The sequence below is a fragment of the Mobula hypostoma genome, chromosome 5 (genome assembly GCF_963921235.1).
Source record: "Mobula hypostoma chromosome 5, sMobHyp1.1, whole genome shotgun sequence".
Classification (NCBI taxonomy): Eukaryota; Metazoa; Chordata; class Chondrichthyes; order Myliobatiformes; family Myliobatidae; genus Mobula; species Mobula hypostoma.
Genome location: NC_086101.1, coordinates 103,921,134 through 103,943,555, shown reverse-complemented (window position 1 = coordinate 103,943,555; position 22,422 = coordinate 103,921,134). Strand labels below are relative to the sequence as shown.

The 22,422-nt window shown below is 49.7% G+C and overlaps 1 protein-coding gene across 2 annotated transcripts in view; it reads right to left on the bottom strand.

Moving 5' to 3' along the window:
- LOC134346239 (uncharacterized) overlaps positions 1-22,422 on the bottom strand; it is a 122,838-nt gene that overhangs the window by 22,808 nt on the left and 77,608 nt on the right. The window contains exons 3-7 of one of the 2 annotated variants that reach the window (XM_063047560.1): positions 19,364-19,447; positions 13,369-13,416; positions 10,622-10,684; positions 3,856-3,903; positions 3,670-3,723 (exon numbers count right to left, since the gene is read on the bottom strand). In XM_063047560.1, coding sequence (XP_062903630.1) covers positions 3,670-3,723; positions 3,856-3,903; positions 10,622-10,684; positions 13,369-13,416; positions 19,364-19,447 — 297 coding nt within the window. Of the gene's footprint in view, positions 1-3,669; positions 3,724-3,855; positions 3,904-10,621; positions 10,766-13,368; positions 13,583-19,363; positions 19,448-22,422 lie in introns of those variants that run through there. The other variant, XM_063047561.1, reaches the window with a different exon arrangement.

The following is a 22,422-nucleotide window of genomic DNA, read 5'->3' as shown; positions in this document are numbered from 1 at the left end:
GTTCTCTCCACACTGTCCCATCAGACATCTCTGGGGTTAGACACAGTGATGCTTCCTCTACACTGCACCATCACACCACTCGCTGTGCACCCCCCCCCCAAGGGTCAGACACAGAATAAAACTCCCTCTACACCATCCCAACACACACTCCTGCCATCTGAAACAGAGTGAAGTTTGCTCCACACAGCCTCCAGCGGACATTGCCCCTGTGCCCTGCAGCTGGGGGTCGAGAAGAAGCAAGTTCATGTCTGAGTGATCCCCACTATCTGCCCTGCTCCAGTAAGGACAGGGTTTCTGTGGCTGCTGAAGTGAGTTTCTGGACTCCTCCAGGATGTAGATATAGAATACAGCAGTACAGCACAGGCCATTCAGCCCACAATGTTGTGCCGACCCTGAAACTCTGCCTCCCATGTAAACCCCCACCTTAAATTCCTCCATAGAACATAGAATAGTACAGCACAGTACAGGCCATTAGGCCCACAATGTTAACCTGCTCCAAGATCAATCTACCCTCATAGCCCTTCATTTTTCTTTCATCCACAAGAGCTTCTTAAATGCCTGTCTAGCATCACTCCTGGCAGGGCATGCCAGGCACCCACCTCTCTCTGTGTAAAAATCCTACCTCTGACATCCCCCTTAAACATTCCTCCAATCAGCTCAAATTAGTTCCTCTCATATGAGACATTTCTTCACTGGCTGCCACTCTTTCTTTGCCTCTTATGCTGTGCAAGTTACCTCTGATCCTTCTTCGGTCCAAAGTGAAAAGCCATGGCTTGCTCAACCTTTCCTCATAAGACATACTTGAATCCAGGTAGTGTCCTGGTAAATCTCCCTCTGCACCCTCCCTCAAGCCTCCACATCCTACAATGAGGCAACCAGAACTGAACATAATATTCTAAGTGTGATCTAACCACGGTTTTATAGAGCTGTAACGTTACCTCACAGAGATTGAACTCAACAACCCCCACTCCAGACTAATGAAGGCCAACACACAATATGTGTATCTTCTTCACCACCCTATCAACTTGCACGACATCTTTGAGGGATGTGTGGATGTGGACCCCAGGGTCCTCTGATCCTTTGCGCTGTGTGGTGAGGGAGATGCGATAGAGCAGTGGTCTCCAACCTTTTTTGCACCGCGGACTGGTTTAATATTGACAATATTCTTACGGACCGGCCAACCGGGGGGATTTTCAAGTAGGGTTAAACTCAGCTCAGCTCAACATGTCTTTTACAGATAGGGTTGCCAACTTTCTCACTCCCAAATAAGGGACAAAAGTAGCAGTCAAATACGGGACACTTTACCCCGAGAAAGACTACCATGACCATGAAGCCTTGCGCGGGCACTTGTGTGCGCATGCGCGTATGTGCCAATTTTTTCCCCACAAATCGCTTTTGGCTTAATCTTCCCGACTACACTGAACATACATTATTTTGACTGTATATAGGCTGTGTATTTATCCTATCATTCCTGCTTTTACTATATGTTAGTGTTATTTATTTTCGGTTTTATGTGTTATTTGATATGATTTAGTAGGTTATTTTTTGGGTCTGGGAACGCTCAAAAATTTTTCCCATATAAATTAATGGTAATTGCTTCTTTGCTTCACGCCATTTTGGCATGAAAGGTTTCATAGGAACGCTCTACCTTAGCAGGGGAAATACGGGACAAACCAATTTAGCCCAATATATATGCGATGTCCCAGCAAATACGGGGCAGTTGGCAACCCTATATTCAAGTTCATCAGTGCGTGACAGGGAATGAGGAAAGGTGCAGCTGACTCATACCATTTCCTCGCGGCCCGGTAGCACATGCTTTGCGGACCGGGCATGTGCGACCGGGCCATGGGCCGCGAGGAAATTATATAATTTGGCAATATGAAACGATGTGAGTCAGCTCCAAATGTTACTTAAAATGTTATGATGCTATTGACTTATAAGTGACTTATAATTCAGTTGTCCCCAACCTCAGGGCTGCGAAGAATGCCGATTGCGTTGTCTCTGATCTGGGCCGACATTTACGTGCTGGGCGGCATCTAATTAATTAGCTTGTTTATTTCTGCTTTTTTCTTAAAGATGGGCTGGGTGCGTCCCGGCCACCGCTGTACCGCTGCATTCTTCGCGGCAATGTATTGGTCCACGGCCCGAAGGTTTGGGACCACTGTTATAATTGACATCATTATATTCATGTGAGGAAAATATGCGCTGTGAGTTTAATATTAAATTCGTTAGATAAACCCCTTTAGAAACGAAATTAAGTGTATTAGCCACTTATAAGTGACTTATCACCTATATTCTGGTCATGACTATCACCCCTCTTGCGCCTCCCACCCCCATCGGCCAGTCCGCAAGAATATTGTCAATATTAAACCGGACCGCGGTGCAAAAAAGGTTGGGGACCCCGGGATAGAGTTTGTCAAATGTGTTCATGGAAGTTTCCCTAATCAATACAGATGGTGTGATACTGGATCTCCCGTTAGGGAGTGAGGCAGGCCACGTGAGGGAACTGTGTATAGGGGATCTAGTGATTATAATTCCATTAGTTTCAAGATAGTTATGGAGAAGGATAGGACTAGTCCTCAGTTGAGATTCTATGACCAATTTTGATAGCATCAGGAAAGGTCTGGCAGTTGGGGATTTGGACAGGTTGTTTTTCAGCAACAAAGGGATGCTTGGTGAGTGAGAGTCCTTCAAAAGTGAAAAATTCAGAGTCCAGCATCTGTGTTTTCCTGGTAGAATAAAAGGCAAAGCTAATAGATTTAGGGAAGTCATTATTGAGGCCCTGGTTAAGGAGGAGGAGGTGATGCATAGCAGTTATAGGCAGGTAAGAACAAGTGAAGTGCTTGAGGAGTATAGGAAATGCAAGAGAATGTTTTAAGTAGTAAGTCAGGAGGGCTAAAAGTAGGCATGAGGTAGCTCTGGAAGGAAAATCCCAAGGGCTTCTACAGGTATATTAAGAGAAATAGGATTGTAAGGGACAAGCAACATACATCAAAGTTGCTGGTGAACGCATCAGGCCAAGCAGCATCTATAGGAAGAGGCGCAGTCGACGTTTCAGGCCGAGACCCTTCGTCAGGGACAAAATTGGTTGTCATGGATAACTGTGGTCATCTATGCATGGAGCCAGAAGAGGTGAGGGTGATCAAATGGACTTTTATAGAACCCGGGCAAAACAGCAGTGAGACCATGCACCCTGCACCCTATACCGATTAGAGGAGATGTTTGCTGTCTTGAAACAAATTAGGGTGGATAAATTCTCAGAGGTGACGAGGTGTACCAGAGCACCTTGCAGGAGGCTCATGCAGAAATTGCAGGGGCCCTAGAAGAAATATTTCAAATGTACTTAGCCCTGCATGAGGTGCCGGTGAATTGGAAGACAACTAATATCGCTCTGTGTTTAAGAATGGCTCTAAGATTAAGCCAGGAAATTATAGTTTGGTGAACCTGAGGTTTAGTAGTGGGCAAGTTATTAGAAGGTATTCTAAGAGAGCAGCTATACAAGTATTTGGATAGACAGGGACCTATTAGGGATAGCCAACATGGCTCTGTGTGTGGTAGGGTGTGTCTACCCAATCATCCAGATTAGATGGGCCGAGGGCCTGTTCCTGTGCTGTCATACGCTTAACACCGGTGTGTGAGTGAAGGGCAAATGGCAGAGGGCAGAGTTACCTGCACGGCGGTTCCGTTTTGCCTGCATGTAGGCCTTCCTGACAGGACGATGAGCTGTGAGGAGGAAAGGACGAGAGTGTTACAGACCATGATCCCAGACCCCACCCAAACTTGCAGCAGGTGGGGAGGGGGATATCAGCACAGAATTTTGGAAGGGTGGGCGTGTCCGGAAAGAACCCCACTCACTTGCGTTGCTTGGCTCACTAAGTGACACGTACTTGGCTGCTGGTTTTGCTAGGACGGAAAAAGGAAAGAGAGACGTCAGTAGCAGCTTTCCGATGCCCCCTCCACAGTTTCCCAACCAAAATGCCCATACGTCTATCTGATTTCACACAATACATGTCCATAATGCCGCCCTCCCAGAGTGTGAACTTCCTGTGTAACCCTCCTTCAATAGCACCCCTCCAAGAGTGTGACCCTCCCTGGGCAGTGCCTCTCCCGGAATGCGACACTCCATCGGTAGCCCCCTTCCCAGAGTGCCACCCTCCCTCAGCAGACCCCCCCCAGAGAGTGACGCTCACTCGGTAGAGCCCCCTCCCAGAGTATGACCATCCTTCGGTAGAGACCCCTCCCAGGTAGCATCCCTGTCATAGTGGGACCCTCACTGTATACTGCCCTTCCCACAGAATGACCCTCCATTATTACCACCCCATTCATAGCGAGACCCTCCATCATTACCACTCATTTCATAGTGGGACCCCCCTCTATACTACACCTCCCTTAATACCACTCATTTCATAGTGGACCCCCCCCGCCGTACTACACCTCCCTCATTACCACTCATTTCATAGTGGGACCCCCCCTGTACTACACCTCCCTCATTACCACTCATTTCATAGTGGACCCCCCCCCGTACTACACCTCCCTCATTACCACTCATTTCATAGTGGACCCCCCCCCGTACTACGCCTCCCTCATTACCACTCATTTCATAGTGGACCCCCCCCCCGTACTACACCTCCCTCATTACCACTCATTTCTTAGTGGACCCCCCCCGTACTACACCTCCCTCATTACCACTCATTTCATAGTGGAACCCCCCCCTGTACTACACCTCCCTCATTACCACTCATTTCTTAGTGGACACCCCCATACTACACCTCCCTCATTACCACTCATTTCTTAGTGGGACCCCCCCCTATACTACACCTCCCTCATTACCACTCATTTCATAGTGGACACCCCCCGTACTACACCTCCCTCATTACCACTCATTTCATAGTGGGACCCCCCCCGTACTACACCTCCCTCATTACCACTCATTTCATAGTGGGACCCCCCCCCGTACTACACCTCCTTCGTTACCATTCATTTCATAGTGGGACCCCCCCCTCTATACTACACCTCCCTCATTACCACTCATTTCATAGTGGGACCCCCCCGTACTACACCTCCCTCTTACCGCTCATTTCATAGTGGGACCCCTCCCCTGTACTACACCTCCCTCATTACCACTCATTTCATAGTGGGACCCCCCTCTATACTACACCTCCCTCATTACCACTCATTTCATAGTGGGACCCCCCTCTATACTACACCTCCCTCATTACCACTCATTTCATAGTGGGACCCCCCTCTATACTACACCTCCCTCATTACCACTCATTTCATAGTGGGACCCCCCTCTATACTACACCTCCCTCATTACCACTCATTTCATAGTGGGACCCCCCTCTATACTACACCTCCCTCATTACCACTCATTTCTTAGTGGGACCCCCCCCTGTACTACACCTCCCTCATTACCACTCATTTCATAGTGGGACCCCCCCCGTACTACACCTCCCTCATTACCACTCATTTCATAGTTGGACCCCCCCCCATAACTATGCCTCCCGCATTACCACTCATTTCATAGTGGGACCCCCCCCTGTACTACACCTCCCTCATTACCACTCATTTCATAGTGGGACCCCCCCCATAACTATGCCTCCCACATTACCACTCATTTCATAGTGGGACCCCCCCCTGTACTACACCTCCTTCATTACCACTCATTTCATAGTGGGACCCCCCCCTGTACTACACCTCCCTCATTACCACTCATTTCATAGTGGGACCCCCCTCTATACTACACCTCCCTCATTACCACTCATTTCATAGTGGGACCCCCCTCTATACTACACCTCCCTCATTACCACTCATTTCTTAGTTGGACCCCCCCCCCCATAACTATGCCTCCCGCATTACCACTCATTTCATAGTGGGACCCCCCCTGTACTACACCTCCTTCATTACCACTCATTTCATAGTGGGACCCCCCCCCCGTACTACACCTCCCTCATTACCACTCATTTCTTAGTGGACACCCCCCCGTACTACACCTCCTTCATAACCACTCATTTCATAGTGGGACCCCCCCTGTACTACACCTCCCTCATTACCACTCATTTCATAGTGGACCCCCCCCCCTGTACTACACCTCCCTCATTACCACTCATTTCATAGTGGGACCCCCCCCTGTACTACACCTCCTTCATTACCACTCATTTCATAGTGGGACCCCCCCTGTACTACACCTCCTTCATTACCACTCATTTCATAGTGGGACCCCCCCCTGTACTACACCTCCCTCATTACCACTCATTTCATAGTGGACCCCCTCCCCTGTACTACACCTCCCGCATTACCACTCATTTCTTAGTGGACCCCCCTCCTGTACTACACCTCCTTCATTACCACTCATTTCATAGTGGGACCCCCCCCCCCGTACTACACCTCCCTCATTACCACTCATTTCATAGTGGGACTCCCCCCTGTACTACACCTCCCTCATTACTACTCATTTCATAGTGGGACCCCCCCTGTACTACACCTCCCTCATTACCACTCATTTCATAGTTGGACCCCCCCCCCATAACTATGCCTCCCGCATTACCACTCATTTCATAGTGGGACCCCCCCCCTGTACTACACCTCCTTCATTACCACTCATTTCATAGTGGGACCCCCCCCTGTACTACACCTCCCTCATTACCACTCATTTCATAGTGGGACCCCCCCTGTACTACACCTCCCTCATTACTACTCATTTCATAGTGGGACCCCCCCCCTGTACTACACCTCCCTCATTACCACTCATTTCATAGTGGGACCCCCCCCTGTACTACACCTCACTCACTACCACTCATTACATAGTGGACCCCCCCCCGTACTACACCTCCCTCATTACCACTCATTACATAGTGGGACCCCCCCCCCCGAACTACACCTCCCTCATTACCACTCATTTCATAGTGGGACCCCCCCTCCCCTGTACTACACCTCCCTCACTACCACTCATTTCATAGTGGACCCCCCCCCTGTACTACACCTCCCTCACTACCACTCATTTCATAGTGGGACCCCCCCCGTACTACACCTCCCGCATTACCACTCATTTCATAGTGGAACCCCCCTCCCCTGTACTACACCTCCCTCACTACCACTCATTTCATAGTGGGCCCCCCCCTGTACTACACCTCCTTCATTACCACTCATTTCATAGTGGAGCCCCCCTCCCCTGTACTACACCTCCCTCACTACCACTCATTTCATAGTGGGACCCCCCCCTGTACTACACCTCCCGCATTACCACTCATTTCATAGTGGAACCCCCCTCCCCTGTACTACACCTCCCTCACTACCACTCATTTCATAGTGGGACCCCCCCTGTACTACACCTCCCGCATTATCATTCATTTCATAGTGGTACCCCCCTCCCCTGTACTACACCTCCCTCACTACCACTCATTTCATAGTGGAACCCCCCCTGTACTACACCTCCCGCATTACCACTCATTTCATAGTGGAACCCCCCTCCCCTGTACTACACCTCCCGCATTACCACTCATTTCATAGTGGAACCCCCCTCCCCTGTACTACACCTCCCTCACTACCACTCATTTCATAGTGGGACCCCCCCCGTACTACACCTCCCGCATTACCACTCATTTCATAGTGGGACCCCCCCCTGTACTACACCTCCTTCATTACCACTCATTTCATAGTGGGACCCCCCCCTGTACTACACCTCCCTCATTACCACTCATTTCATAGTGGGACCCCCCCTGTACTACACCTCCCTCATTACTACTCATTTCATAGTGGGACCCCCCCCCATACTACACCTCCCTCATTACCACTCATTTCATAGTGGGACCCCCCCTGTACTACACCTCACTCACTACCACTCATTACATAGTGGACCCCCCCCCCTGTACTACACCTCCCTCATTACCACTCATTACATAGTGGGACCCCCCCCCCGAACTACACCTCCCTCATTACCACTCATTTCATAGTGGGACCCCCCCTCCCCTGTACTACACCTCCCTCACTACCACTCATTTCATAGTGGACCCCCCCCCCTGTACTACACCTCCCTCACTACCACTCATTTCATAGTGGGACCCCCCCCGTACTACACCTCCCGCATTACCACTCATTTCATAGTGGAACCCCCCTCCCCTGTACTACACCTCCCTCACTACCACTCATTTCATAGTGGGCCCCCCCCTGTACTACACCTCCTTCATTACCACTCATTTCATAGTGGAGCCCCCCTCCCCTGTACTACACCTCCTTCACTACCACTCATTTCATAGTGGGACCCCCCCCTGTACTACACCTCCCGCATTACCACTCATTTCATAGTGGAACCCCCCTCCCCTGTACTACACCTCCCTCACTACCACTCATTTCATAGTGGGACCCCCCCTGTACTACACCTCCCGCATTATCATTCATTTCATAGTGGTACCCCCCTCCCCTGTACTACACCTCCCTCACTACCACTCATTTCATAGTGGAACCCCCCCGTACTACACCTCCCGCATTACCACTCATTTCATAGTAGAACCCCCCTCCCCTGTACTACACCTCCCGCATTACCACTCATTTCATAGTGGAACCCCCCTCCCCTGTACTACACCTCCCTCACTACCACTCATTTCATAGTGGGACCCCCCCCGTACTACACCTCCCGCATTACCACTCATTTCATAGTGGAACCCCCCTCCCCTGTACTACACCTCCCTCACTACCACTCATTTCATAGTGGGACCCCCCCTGTACTACACCTCCCTCATTACCACTCATTTCATAGTGGGTCCGCCCCTGTACTACACCTCCCTCATTACCACTCATTTCATAGTGGGACCGCCCCTGTACTACACCTCCCTCATTACCACTCATTTCATAGTGGCACCCCCCCCCCCCGTAGTGCCTGTCCTACAGTATGACCCTCCCTCATTACCACCACCTTCATAGCGAGACCCCCCTCTGTACTGCCCCTCCCTCATCACTGGAATGATTCTCCAGCCCCGGGATATATCTGATCATTCAGTCTCACTTGCTGGTCTGACCACTCCTCTCCAGGACTGGAGAGCCCATTTGGAACACTAGACTTGGCTATTTAGTCCAAAAAGTAAGTTCCACCCCAGAACTAATGCCCCAGAAATACAGGTCACAGTCCAATAGGAAGGGCCAAGAAATACAGGTCACAGTCCAATAGGAAGGGCCAAGAAATACAGGTCACAGTCCAATAGGAAGGGCCAAGAAATACAGGTCACAGTCCAATAGGAAGGGCCAAGAAATACAGGTCACAGTCCAATAGGAAGGACCAAGAAATACAGGTCACAGTCCAATAGGAAGGGCCAAGAAATACAGGTCACAGTCCAATAGGAAGGGCCAAGAAATACAGGTCACAGTCCAATAGGAAGGGCCAAGAAATACAGGTCACAGTCCAATAGGAAGGGCCAAGAAAGCACATGTGTGCCTCTCTACTTTCTTTGAAGATTAAGGAAATTTGGAAGGTGGCCTTTGACCCTCAGATGCACCTTAGAAAGCATCCTGTTTGGATACATCACAGATTGATACAGCAACAGCTCTGCCCAAGCCCATAAGAAATTGCAAAGAGCTGTGAACACAGCCTAGTACATCACGTAAACCAGACTCCTCCACTGGCTCTGTACTGCTTTGGAAAGTAGGCAGCATAACCTTTGACCGTTCTCACCTCAGACATGGTCTTCTCTCCACCTTTAATTGGGCAGAAGATACACATCCTGCCAGGCTCAAGGACTGCTTCTATCCTGCTGTTATATGACTATTGAACAGTCCCCAGTATGTGACAGTGAAAGCTGCTGAGGGGTGGTGAAATCATCCAGCTCCATCATGAGCACCAACCTCCCTGACATTGAGGACGTCTTTAAAAGAAGATGCCTCACTGTGCTGGACATGACCTCTTCTCATTACTATCATCAAAGAGGAACTACAGGAGTCTGAAGACCCACACTCAATGTTTTAGGAGCAGCTTCTTCCTTTGCACCATCAGATCTGAGAGGTCCATGTGAGGAGGAGTCCATAACTCTACCTCTCTATGGTCTGGCTGCACAGTGCCCTCTCCGCCACACTATTCTGCATTCTGTTAACACTTTCTCCCTCGTTGTGCCCGATGTAATGAACTGTGTGTAGGGGTGGCATGCAAATGAAGTTTTTCACTGTATCTCAGTACACATGGCAACAAGCAACCAGTGACCGGTTACCGAGACGAGAAAGACTGACCTCCCGAGTGGTGAATATGTGTGATTCTCTCAGGAGGACCAAATGTTGAAACCAAATGATTGAATACTTTGGTAGTAGATCCTAGGAGAGATTCAGGGTTTCAGGGAGACTGAATCTGGCTGAGTAGAAGAGCAACCTGGCTCCTCCCCCTCCCCCCACTTTCGTGTAACGGGGCTGAGGAGGCAATGATGGGGCGGGTCTCTGCTCTACGTGGCCCCTTTCACTGGGGAGAACAGATTGTTTGCTTGGTGAGTTTGAGCTGGACATGGGCCCTCAAGCAGAAATGTTAACTGGTTCCCTCTCCGCAGGCACTGACCAACACCCTGAGTGTTCCCAGGGTTTTCTGGTTTGGTGTCAAGACTTCCAGCATCTGCAGGAATCTAGCTTTCTGGCCAGCTGCGTCACTCACCAGCTTCCCTCTTGTCTCGGATTACTTCAATCACCCCTTCTTCATCCAACACCGGGAAGAGTACTGTAACACAGGAGGGACACGGATGATCCATTCTCCGGTGGGGTGACACCACACCACTCCCCACCCCCAACACTCACAGACCTGTCAGTGAGCAAGAGGGGCTTTATGCCAGTTCCAGGCACCTGCAGGCCCAGCCAATCACAGGCCAGCATCCCCAGTGCCCACTCCACCCTGCTCATCCCACATCAACACCACAGAACTTCCCTCCTCAGCCATGACCCAGCCCAGTGCCCATCACCCATTCCACCTCAGGTAGGGTCCAACTTCAGGTCCCCGAACTTGCCTCACACAGATAGTGTGGAAACTGGCTCTTTGGCCCAGCAAGTCTGTGCTGACCATCGACCAGCTATTCTGATGGTACATGGACGACAAAGATTTAGTGGCATATGATGGGCATTTTGGTTGGTAAATATTTAAGAAAGGATGAGTTGGCACTGGTTCACGAGAATTATTCCAGGAATGAAAGGGTTAAAATATGAGGCTTCATAGTTCTGGGCATGTACTTTCTGGAGTTTAGAGGAATGGGGGTAGGGTAGGAGGGGTTTGCAGGAGAATCTCATTGAAACCTATCGACTATTGAAAGGCCTAGGTAGAGTGTATGTTTCCTGTGTTGGGGAAGCCGAGGACCAGAGGGCACAGCCTCAGAATAGAAAGACATCCCTTTCGAACCGAGGTGAGGAGGAATTTCTTTAGCCAGAGGGTGGTGAATCTGTGGAATTCATTGCCGCAATGGCTGTGTGACTGAGTATATTTACAGCGGAGGTTTATATGTTCTTGATTAGTAAGGGCGACAAAGGTTATGAGCAGATAGCTCATCTAGAAGGAAAACTCTGATCTCAAACCTCCGCTACCTTGTGGCTACTCATTCATGGGGAAGGCTTCACAGGTAAACCTCAAGGGAAAAATGCAGATTTAAAGCTGACTGGCAAAGACTGTGACGCTGCAAGTGCCAAACCTTATCAGTCTCTGCCTTTCCTTTGGGTTCATCAGATGCGTGAAGAGAGCGAGCTTGCTACACGGGCAACAGCTTGCTCTCCATATTCAAGCCCTGGCTTGCACATCTAGACAACTAGGACACAACATCTATGGTTGAGCCAGACCACCAGAGGCCTCAAAGGTTATGGGGAGAAGGCAGGAGAATGGGGTTGAGAGGGAAAATAAATCAGCCGTGTCTGAATGGTGGAGCAGACTTGATGGGCTGAATGGCCTCATTCTGCTCCCATGTCTTATGGTCTGATAGATCTTTTGGGTTGAAGGGCCTCTTTTTATGCTGTTTGACTCTAATCTGACACTAATCCCACCCCACATTCTCCCTGCCTTTCCTCCCACAGCTTCTACCCTTCAACAGGGGCAAATACAGCATCGAATTAACCCACCAACCTCCTGTGTTTGGGAAATTGGAGCCCCCACACTTCAAGAGAGAGCATACAGACTCCACATCGACACCGCCTGAGGTCGAGATTGAACCCAGGCCTCTGGGCTGTATCCAGGCTGAGAAGCTGAGGGGATTGCAGACTGAGGTAAGAATTGTAGGGTAGAGGGTGTCATGGCGGCACAGCAACTACATAGGGTTCTCTGAGGAGCCCTGGTTTCCTCGCACACCCCAGCATTGATAGGTTAACAGTTCTGAAAATCCTGATTGGCATGCACAAAATGCTGTGGGAGCTCAGCAAGTCAGGCAGCATCTATGGAGCGGAATAACCAGTTGACATTTCAGGCCAGTGAAAGCTTCTCTCAGGAAGAGTTAATGGGCCAGTGTGAACTTGCTGTGAGTGTGTGTGGGTTCATGGAAAAGAACCTGAAGGTGAGAGTGAGGATACGTGTGTGAGCAGGTATTGGGATACAGGGAAATCAGGGAGCAGATGGATTGTGGTTCTCCGACTAAAAGCCTGGTACTAAATGCAACAAGTCAGGCCGCGTATCATATTCCCAACCCCTGCCTCAGCAAAGCAGCCAGCATTCTCTCCTCCCCTCCCACCAGGCAGAAGATACCAAAGCCTGAAAGTATGTACCAGCAGCTGCTATCCAGCTGTTAGCAGACTCTTGGACGGACCTCTTATACAATAAAGATGAACTCTCGCTCTCCCAGTCTACTTCGTCGCTGCCCTGCACGTTACCTAACAACACAAACTAAATGCTGGAGGAACTCAACGGGTCAGGCAGGGGATGAGGGGAATAAAGAGTTAATGTTTTGGGCCAGGAGCTTTCATCAGGACTGGAAAGCAAGGGGGCAGAAGCCAGAAGAAGGTGAGGGGAGGCAGAGGAGTCCAAGCTGGCAGGTAATAGGTGAGACTTCACTCGTCTGCCTGCACTGCACTTTCTCTGTAACATTATTCTGCATTCTGTTATTATTTTCCTATCTTGATGCACTGTTGCAATGAAATGGTTTGTAGGGATAGCATGCAAAACAAAATTTTTACATTGTACTTTGGTACATGTGACCAAACTAAATCAATAATCAGTTGGTCCAGTCCCCGAGGAGAAATCGCTTCCTGGCTGTTCACTGCAGTTTCATTCGGTCGATCTGCCTTAGACCAGAGGGAGGGAAGAGTGCGATAGAGAGAGCTGGGGACACTAAGGTCAAATCCAGTTTACCCTCTTCCCATTCCTACCCCTTGCGCCCAACCTGACCCCATTCCCTGAGCAAGGGGGCAGAATATCAGTAAATCCCCTGGCATACATACTGGTACTGACGTATTCCTTGATGGGACGGAACATCACGGCATGCTCTGCTGGGAGGAAGATGAGAAGGTTAAAGCTCTACAGCAGTTGGTAACACACAGAGCAAAGTTTCCCAGACTCCCACACAGGACAGTGAAGAGCGGGTGTCACACTATCGCAGGGGTGGTACCGAAGGAGAGTCACACTGCGGGAAGGGTAGTACTGAGGGAGAGACACACTATGGGAGAGATTGTACTGAGGGAGGGACACTGTGGGAGGGATGGTATTGAGGGAGGGTCACTCTGTAGAGGGCAGTACTGAGGGAGGGACACTGTGGAATGGGTGGTACTGAAGAAAGGTAACGCTGTGGGAGGGGTGGAACTGAGGGAGGGTAGGTAAGAAAGGAGTGCTATATAATGTCCCTCCATGAACTCGCTACATTAAAGGGTAGCAATCTGTTTTTTTTCACTGTTTCTCTGAAGTAGGAAACTGTAGTTTTTCTGCTTCCCTGTGAGATCTTGTTGTCTCGCCTCAATCAGGGCTGGGATTGGACATGATCCAAGCTCTATTGGTAGGTAGATTAGTGGGGTGGGGCCGCTCAAAGTTACACAGTCTCTGGTTATCCTGTTCAGGGAAGGCACAGTAAGTTCCCAGAAAGGTAGTCGGAGAGTCAAGGGCAGAGAGGTCAGCCTCAACTCACCTGCCTTCCTCTTATTGCGGATCACTTCAATCACGTCGTCCTCTTCGAATCCTGGAAAAATAGCTGTGGTGGGGTGGGGGGGTGTATCGGTGAGATCCCAGCTTCACTGAGTACTGGCCCCCTTCCCTCAGCTGGCAGCTGAGCCTTGAGAATTGCCTCGAACTCACTCCATCACAAATCAAACTTAACCCACTCATCCTATCCTAAACCCAACCCCAACGACAACCGCATCCCATCCCAAATGCACTCCAATCTCACCTCTTCCCCACCCACAAACCCGCTCCTACCCCATCCTAAACTCACCCCAATCTCACCCCATCTCATCCCATAACATTCCAAACCCAACACAAACCTAAACCCAAACCCAACTCCAACCTATTTCATCCCTAACCTAACCCATCCCATCCCTAACCTAACCCATCCCATCCCAAACCTAACCCATCCCATAACAAACCCAACCCTAATCCCCCATAACAAACCCAACCCCAGTCCCCACCCATCCTAACTTCACCCCAACCCATTACAAACTCAGCCACAAGCCTTACCACATCACCTCTGCATTCTCTCTCTTATCTAGTCCCATCCAAACCAATCTCACACGATCCCATCTCAAACCCAACCCACTTTCTATTCCAACCCAAATCCATCCAAACACCATTAAAGGGAGGGTTTTGATATTGCCCAACGATCTTCGCTCAGGTTACTGAGCCCTGATGGAGTAGTGACACCTCCCTCAACAGGCAGGCAGATACACACTGGAGAATGTCCCCGCTATCCCACTTCCAATCATTCCATCCTTATCCCCATGTCCACCTAAACTATCCCAAGCCAAATACCAACCTCAAACTCTATCCCACCTCAAATCTAACCTCACCCAAACCCCAACCTCATCCCTATCTCACCACAAACCCCAACCTCCCCCTCTCACCCCAAACCCCAACATTGCAATTGCACTATACATCAACCTGACCCCAAACCCCAACCTCATGCCAAACCACTATCTCACTCCAAACCCCAATCTCACCCCATCTCACCCCAAACCCTGTCATTCCAATTACACCATATATCAACCTGACCCCAAACCCCAACCTCACCTCAAACTCACCCCTACTTCACTGCAAACACCAACCTCATCCCCATTTCATTCCTATCTCACCACAAACGCCAACCTCACCCTAAATCCCAACATCACCCAAATCCCATCATTCCGAATTGCACCATGTCAACATGACCCCAAACCCCAACCTCGCCCCAAACCCCTATCTCACTCCAAACCCCAACCACACCCCTATCTCACTCAAAAACCCCAACCTCACACCAATCTCACTCCAAACCCAACCTCACCCCAATCTCACTCCAAACCCCAAAATCACCCCATCTCACAAGTTCCAAACTCATACCTCACCCCAAACCCCATCATTTCAACTGACCATACATCAACCTGACCCCGAACCCCACCTCACCCTATCTCACCCCAAGTTCCAAACTCACCCCTCACCCCAAACCCCATCATTTCAACTGACCATACATCAACCTGACCCCGAACCCCAACCTCACCCCAAACCACTATCTCACTCCAAATCCCAACCTCACCCCATCTCACTCCAAAGCCTGTCATTCCAATTACATCATACATCAACCTGACCCCAAACCCCAACCTCACCCCAAACTCCAAACTCACCCCTACTTCACTGCAAACCCCAACCTCATCCCTATTTCATTCCCATCTTATCTCAGCCCCAACCTCACCCTAAACCCCAACTTCACCCAAATCCCATCATTCCAATTGCACAAGTCAACATGACCCCAAACCCCAACCTCGCCCCAAACCCCAACCACATCCACTTCTCACTTAAAAACCCCAACCTCACCCCAATCTCACTCCAAACCCCAAGTTCACACCAACCCCACTCCAAACCACACCCTTATCTCACCCCAAACCCCAATCTCTCCAAACCTCAACCATACCCCTATCTCACTCCATACCCCTACCTCACCCCATTCGCACTCCAAACCCCAACCTCACCTCAATCTCACTCTAAACCCCAACCTCACCCCAATTTTACTCTAAACCCCAACCTCATACCTATCTCACTCCAAACCCCAACCTCACCTCAATCTCACTCCAAACCCCAACCTCATACCTATCTCACTCCAAACCTCAACCTCACCCCAATCTCACCCCAACCCAACTTCACACCTATCTCTTCTCAAACCCCTCACCTCTATCCCACCCCAAATCCCAACATCACCCCATCTCACCTGAAATCCCAACTTCACTGCTATCTCACCACCTTAATCTCACACCAAACCCCAACATCACCCCATCTCACCTGAAATCCCAACCTCACTGCTATCTCACCATCTTAATCTCACACCAAACCCCAACATCACCTCTATCCCACATAAAACCCCCAACATCATTCCTATCTGACACAAACCCCAACCATACCTTAATCTCACACCAAACCCCCAACATTATACCTATCCCATCCAGACCCCAAACTTGGTCATATCTCACACCAAATCCCAAACTCAGCCTATCCACAACACCCAAACGCACTCCAATCCCACCCCAAACTTCAACATCACACTTATCTCACCCTAAATCCCAAATTCATTCCTATCCACTCACCCCAAACCCTAACTCCCCCATCTCACTCCAAAGCTCAAATTCATGCCACCCCACCTCAAACTTCAACCTCACCCCATCCGACCCCAAACCCCAACCTCACCCCAACCCACCTCAAAACTCAACCTCACCCCCAGTCCAAAACCCAACCTCACACTTCCAACCCTAAGCCCCAACCTCAACTCCATTCCATTCCAAAATCCAACACCCTCACACCGAAACTCCAACCCCAATTCCATCCCATCCCAAAATCCAACACCCTCCCACCCCAAGCCCCAGCTCCAATTCTATCCCATCCCACCCCAAACCCCAACCTCACCCCTATCCCACCCCAAACACCTGCCTCAGCCCCATCACATTCCAGACCCCAACCTCACCGAAATCCCTATCTCACCCAAAACCCATTCCTCACCCCAAACCTCAACCTCACCCCATCCCACCCCAACCTCAACTCTATCCCATCCCAAAAGCAAACACCCGCTCACCACAAACCCCAACTTCACTGAAATCTCTCCCCAAGTTCGAACCTCACTCCTATCCCATCCCAAACACCTGCCTCAGTCCAATCACATCCATACTCAAATCTCTCCAAAATCTCATCCCAAATGCCAGCCTCACCCCATCCCACCCCAATCCCTCTCACCCATATCTCACTCAAAACTCAAACCTCATCCCAAAACCCAAGCTCACCCCCATCCCAACCCAATACACCAACCTCACCCCCATCTCATCCTAAACTATCCTGCAGCAAACCCCAGCTCCACCCCTATCCAAACCCCACCTAACCTCAGCTCTATCCCAACACATTCCCACCCTCAATCCACATCCCATTCACCCACCACCCTACCTCAATTCTCTTCCCTATCCCACTCCAAATAATCTTAACCACCCTATTCCATCCTGAACCATCCCAAACCTAACCCCAACCTCACCCCATCTTATCACAAAGCTAACCCAAACTTCTTCCCAATCCCATCCCAACCCCAACCTCACCCCATCCTATTCCAAATTCTCCACAACCCCGTTCCAAAACCGATTACAACCCCAATCTCACCCCATCCTATTCCAAATTCTCCACAACCCCGTTCCAAAACCGATTACAACCCCAATCTCACCCCATCCTATTCCAAGTTCTCTACAACCCCATTCCAAACCTGACCCCAACCCCAATTTCACCCCATTGCTTGACCTTACATCCTATTCATTGTGATCCTACAGCTGCAAATATTGTCTGCCTGCACTGCACTTTCTCTGTAGCTGTTACACTTGATTCTGCACTCTGTCATTGTTTTACTTTGTTCTGCCTCAATGCACTGTGTAATGATCTGACCTATATGCAAGACAAAGTTTTTCACTCTATCTCAGTAATAAACCGAACAGGGTGGAGTTGGTTAAGGTATAAGATTCTGACTGTGCAACACTACTTTCCGAACCTGCACTTGGTCAGATCGGAGTCGTTCATCGCGTGTACATCGTGGACCGTCATGAGTGTTAACAACCAACACACTCAGGGGAGTGTCATGAGTGTTAACAACCAACACACTCAGGGGAGCGTCATGAGTGTTAACAACCAACACACTCAGGGGAGTGCTGGGGGCAGCCTGCAAGTGATGCCACACATTCTGGTGCCAATGTAGCATGTCCACAATGTTCAGCAGAGCAACTCTGTTCCTCTCTCACACTCACACCCTCATACACAGTTTCTTAACTTCACGGGTGAGAACACCTCTTGATGCTGCAGATAACTCCCTTGGGTGGGCTATAGTACAGAGTTAACCCCAGTATATCAGCATTTAACCCCAGTATATCAGCATTTTCACTGGTACTCACTGGTGGTGATAATCTCCTCAACAGGCCAGAGTGTCGGAGAAGGAGTAGGAGAGGGCTCTGTTCAAGGCAACAAAAGGATTGTTACCACATGCTTCACTTCCAGTGTAGAGCGATGTGACAAGTGAATGGTTAGCTTTCCTTAACTTGGTCTCACCCCACACACAGAATGGTCTTCCCTACGCCACTGCTTCCCCAGTCTATCCCATTCAGTGAATGGCCTTCCCGACCCCACTGCTTTCCCCAGTCTATCCCATACACCGAATGGCCTTCCCTACCCCACTGAGGAGGGTCAATACTGAGGGAGGGTCACGCAATGGGTGGGGTGGTACTGAGGGAGGGTCACACAATGGGTGGGGTGGTACTGAGGGAGGGTCACACTGTGGGAGGGGTGGTACTGAGGGAGGGTCACACAATGGGAGGGGTGGTACTGAGGGAGGGTCACACTGTGGGAGGGTGGTACTGAGGGGGGTCACGCAATGGGAGGGGTGACACTGAAGTGGGGGTCACGCAGTGGGAGGGTGGTACTGAGGGGGGTCACGCAATAGGTGGGGTGGTACTGAGGGAGTATCACATAGTGAGCGGAGTGGTACTGAAAGAAGATCCCAGGCAGTGATTCAGCTCCTGGCAGAGTTGGAAAGTTGGGTAAGGGATCCTGGGAGCTGCACAGCCTGGAAGAAAGTGTGACTGTACCCCTGGGTAAGGGTGGGGCGATGAGGTTCAAGAAAAGGGCAGGGGGCCACACACAGAGACATCAACAGCCTGAGGAGCACTGGGGGAATGTGGTGACTGAGTCACAGAGGGAGCTGGGGTTGGGACCAGGCAATGGGCCACTACCAGTGAATTGTGTGTTGGCTACCTGCTCGCTTCTCTCTGATGTACTCCACCATGCCTCCGTTTGTGTAAGCTTCAATCCTCTCCTCCGGGTAGTCTATTTCTGCAACTGAGGAACATGAGATTGGGTTTAGTCTCTGTGAGACCAACCCCTGCCCTGCCCACACCCCAGAATGTCCCAATGTGTCTCACAGACCCGAACAGAGTACATAATATATCACTTCCAGGACCTTGGCCAGTATATCTGACCTCATCCACTCTTCTCCACTGTGTCCCCCTATCAAGTCACTCCCCAGGGTGCCGGAGGAACCACTGACTTCAGCCAGGAATATGCCAACAACTGATATCGAGCAGAGCAATACAGCACAGCGCAGGTGCTTTGTTCCACCACGTTGTGCTAACCTTTTAACCTACTCTAAGATCAATCAATCCCTTCCCCCCACATAGCTGTCCAGTTTTCTAATATCCATGTGCCTCACTAAGAGTTTTTTAAATGCCCTTTACCACTACTCCTGGCAGGAAGTTCCATGAACCTACCACATTCTGTGAAAAAAACCCACCTCTGCCATTCCCCCTATACCTTCCTCCAAACTCCTTAAAATTATGTTCCTCATATTGGCCATTTGTATCGTAGGAAAACGTCTCCGGCTGTCCACTTAATCTATGCCTCTTATCATCTTGTACACCCTCTATCATATCACGTCTCATCCTCCTACTCTCCAAAGACAGTAGCCCTAGCTTGCTCAACCTATCCTCATAGGACATGCTCTCTAATCCAGGCAGCATCCTGGTAAATCTCCTCTGCACCCTGTCTTTAGATACAACACTGAGTCACTTCATCTGCAGAAATTCTCTGATGACTCAGCGATAGTTAGGTGTATAAAGGGCGGGTGGGAGGATGAATACAGGGCCCTGGTGGAGGACTTTGTCAAATGGTGCAAGCTGAATCATCTGCAGCTCAACATCAGTAAGAGGAGATGGTGATGGACTTTAGGAAGATTAAGCCCGCACTGCTCCCTGTTACTATTGATGGTGAGGATGTGGATGTGGTGAGGACCTACAAGTACCTGGGGTGCACCTGGATGACAGACTTGAGTGGAGCACCAACACAGAGGCTGTGTACGAGAAGGGTCAGAGTCGCCTCTACTTCCTGAGGAGACTGAGTACTTTGGAATATGCAGGCCTCTTCTTCGCATGTTCTACCAGTCTGTTGTCGCCAGTACAATCATCTATGCAGTGGTGTGCTGGGGCAATGGCATCAATGCGGGTGATGCCAGTAGGCTTAATAAACTGATTAGAAAGGCTGGCTCTGTTATAGGAGTCAAACTGGACACACTGGAGGCTGTGGTAGAACAAAGGGCCCTATGGAAAATCCTGGCAATTCTGGACAATGTTTCTCACCCTCTGTATGCCACCTTGGCTGAACAGAAGAGCACTTTTGGTAATAGACTAAGACAACTGCGCTATTCCAAAAGGTGCTATATGGGGTCATTCCTACCTTCGGCCATGAGGCTCCATACTGAGCTAATCTATTTCCGGGGAAGTGATGACCCCCTCCTGTTAGACTGTTTGAGCTAACTTATTTTTTATTCTTTCTTACTTCTCTTCTAATATTTGTATATCCGTGTTCTTGTAATGCTACTGTGACACTGTAATTTCCTTTGGGGTCAATAAAGTACCTGTCTATCTCTGAAGCTTCCACACCCTTCCCATAATAAGATGACCAGATTTGAACACAATACTCTGCGTGTGCTCTAACCAGAGTTTTATCCAGCCCTTACATAGCCTCATGGGTCTTGAACTCAGTCACCATATACTTTCTTAACCACCCTATCAACTTGCAAGGCAACTTTGAGGGATCTATGGACATGGACACCAAGATCCTCTGTTCCTCCACACTGCTAAGAATCCTCCCACTAACCTTGTATTCTGCCTTCAAATTTAATTTGCAAAGTGAGTCACTTTACATTTCTCTGGGTTGAACTCCATCTGCCACTTCTCAGCCCAGCTCGATACCCTATTAGCGTTTTACTGCATCCTCTGACAACCTTCTACGATATCCACAACTCCAACTTCGGTGCCATCTGCAAACTTCCTAACCCATGCTTCCACTTCCTCATCCAAGTCACCTTTATAAATCACAAAGAGCAGGCGACCCAGAACAGATCCTTGTGGAGCACCTCCAGGCAGAATATGCTCCATCCACAACCATCAGCTGCTTTCAGCGGGCAAGCCAATTCCAGGATCCCAAGCCTTCCACTGTTCTCTGGGATACAGGATTCCAAAGATATGCAAACCTTTGAGAGAGGAACTAAGACTCATTGCAGTTTACGGCAGGTATTTTCCTCATCTTAGGTCCTGTCCCTCCCACCCACCTCCTTGGGACAGACTTTCACAAATCTCTCCAAGAGGCAATTCCCTATCTCAGGAATCAATGCCCTGGATGTGTACTTTACTTCTGGCACAGACACAGGACCTCCCAATAGGGTCCAGTTGCAGCCAATTTCCTTTGCACACACCGAGAACAATCCTTTCCAATCTGCTCACCAACTTCAGCAGGCTAAAGAAATTAGGCATTTCCCCATCACTCCTCACTAATCTTTGCCGATGCACCATTAAAAGCATTCTATCCAGACACATCACAGCTTGGTATGGCAACTGCTCTGCATATAACCACAAGAAACTGCAGAGCTGTGGACACATCTCAGCACATCACGGAAACCAGCCTCCCTCCCCTCCATGGACTCTATCTACACTTCTCACTGCCTTGGTAACGCTGCAGAATCAAAGACCCTCCCACCCCGGACATTCTCTCTCCTCTTCCCCATCGGGCAGAAGATATAAAAGCCTGAAAGCATGTACCACCAGGCTCAAGAACAGCTTCTAGCTTGATGTTATAAGACCACAAATAGTTCTCTAGTGTGATAAGTTGGACTTTGACCTTGTACCTGATTATCTACCTGCACTGTTCTTTCTCTGTGGTTTTATTCTGCATTGTTATTGTTTTACCCTGTTCCACCTCAATGCGCTGAAATGAAATGATTTGATCTGCACAAACAGGATGCAAGATCAGCTTTTCACTGT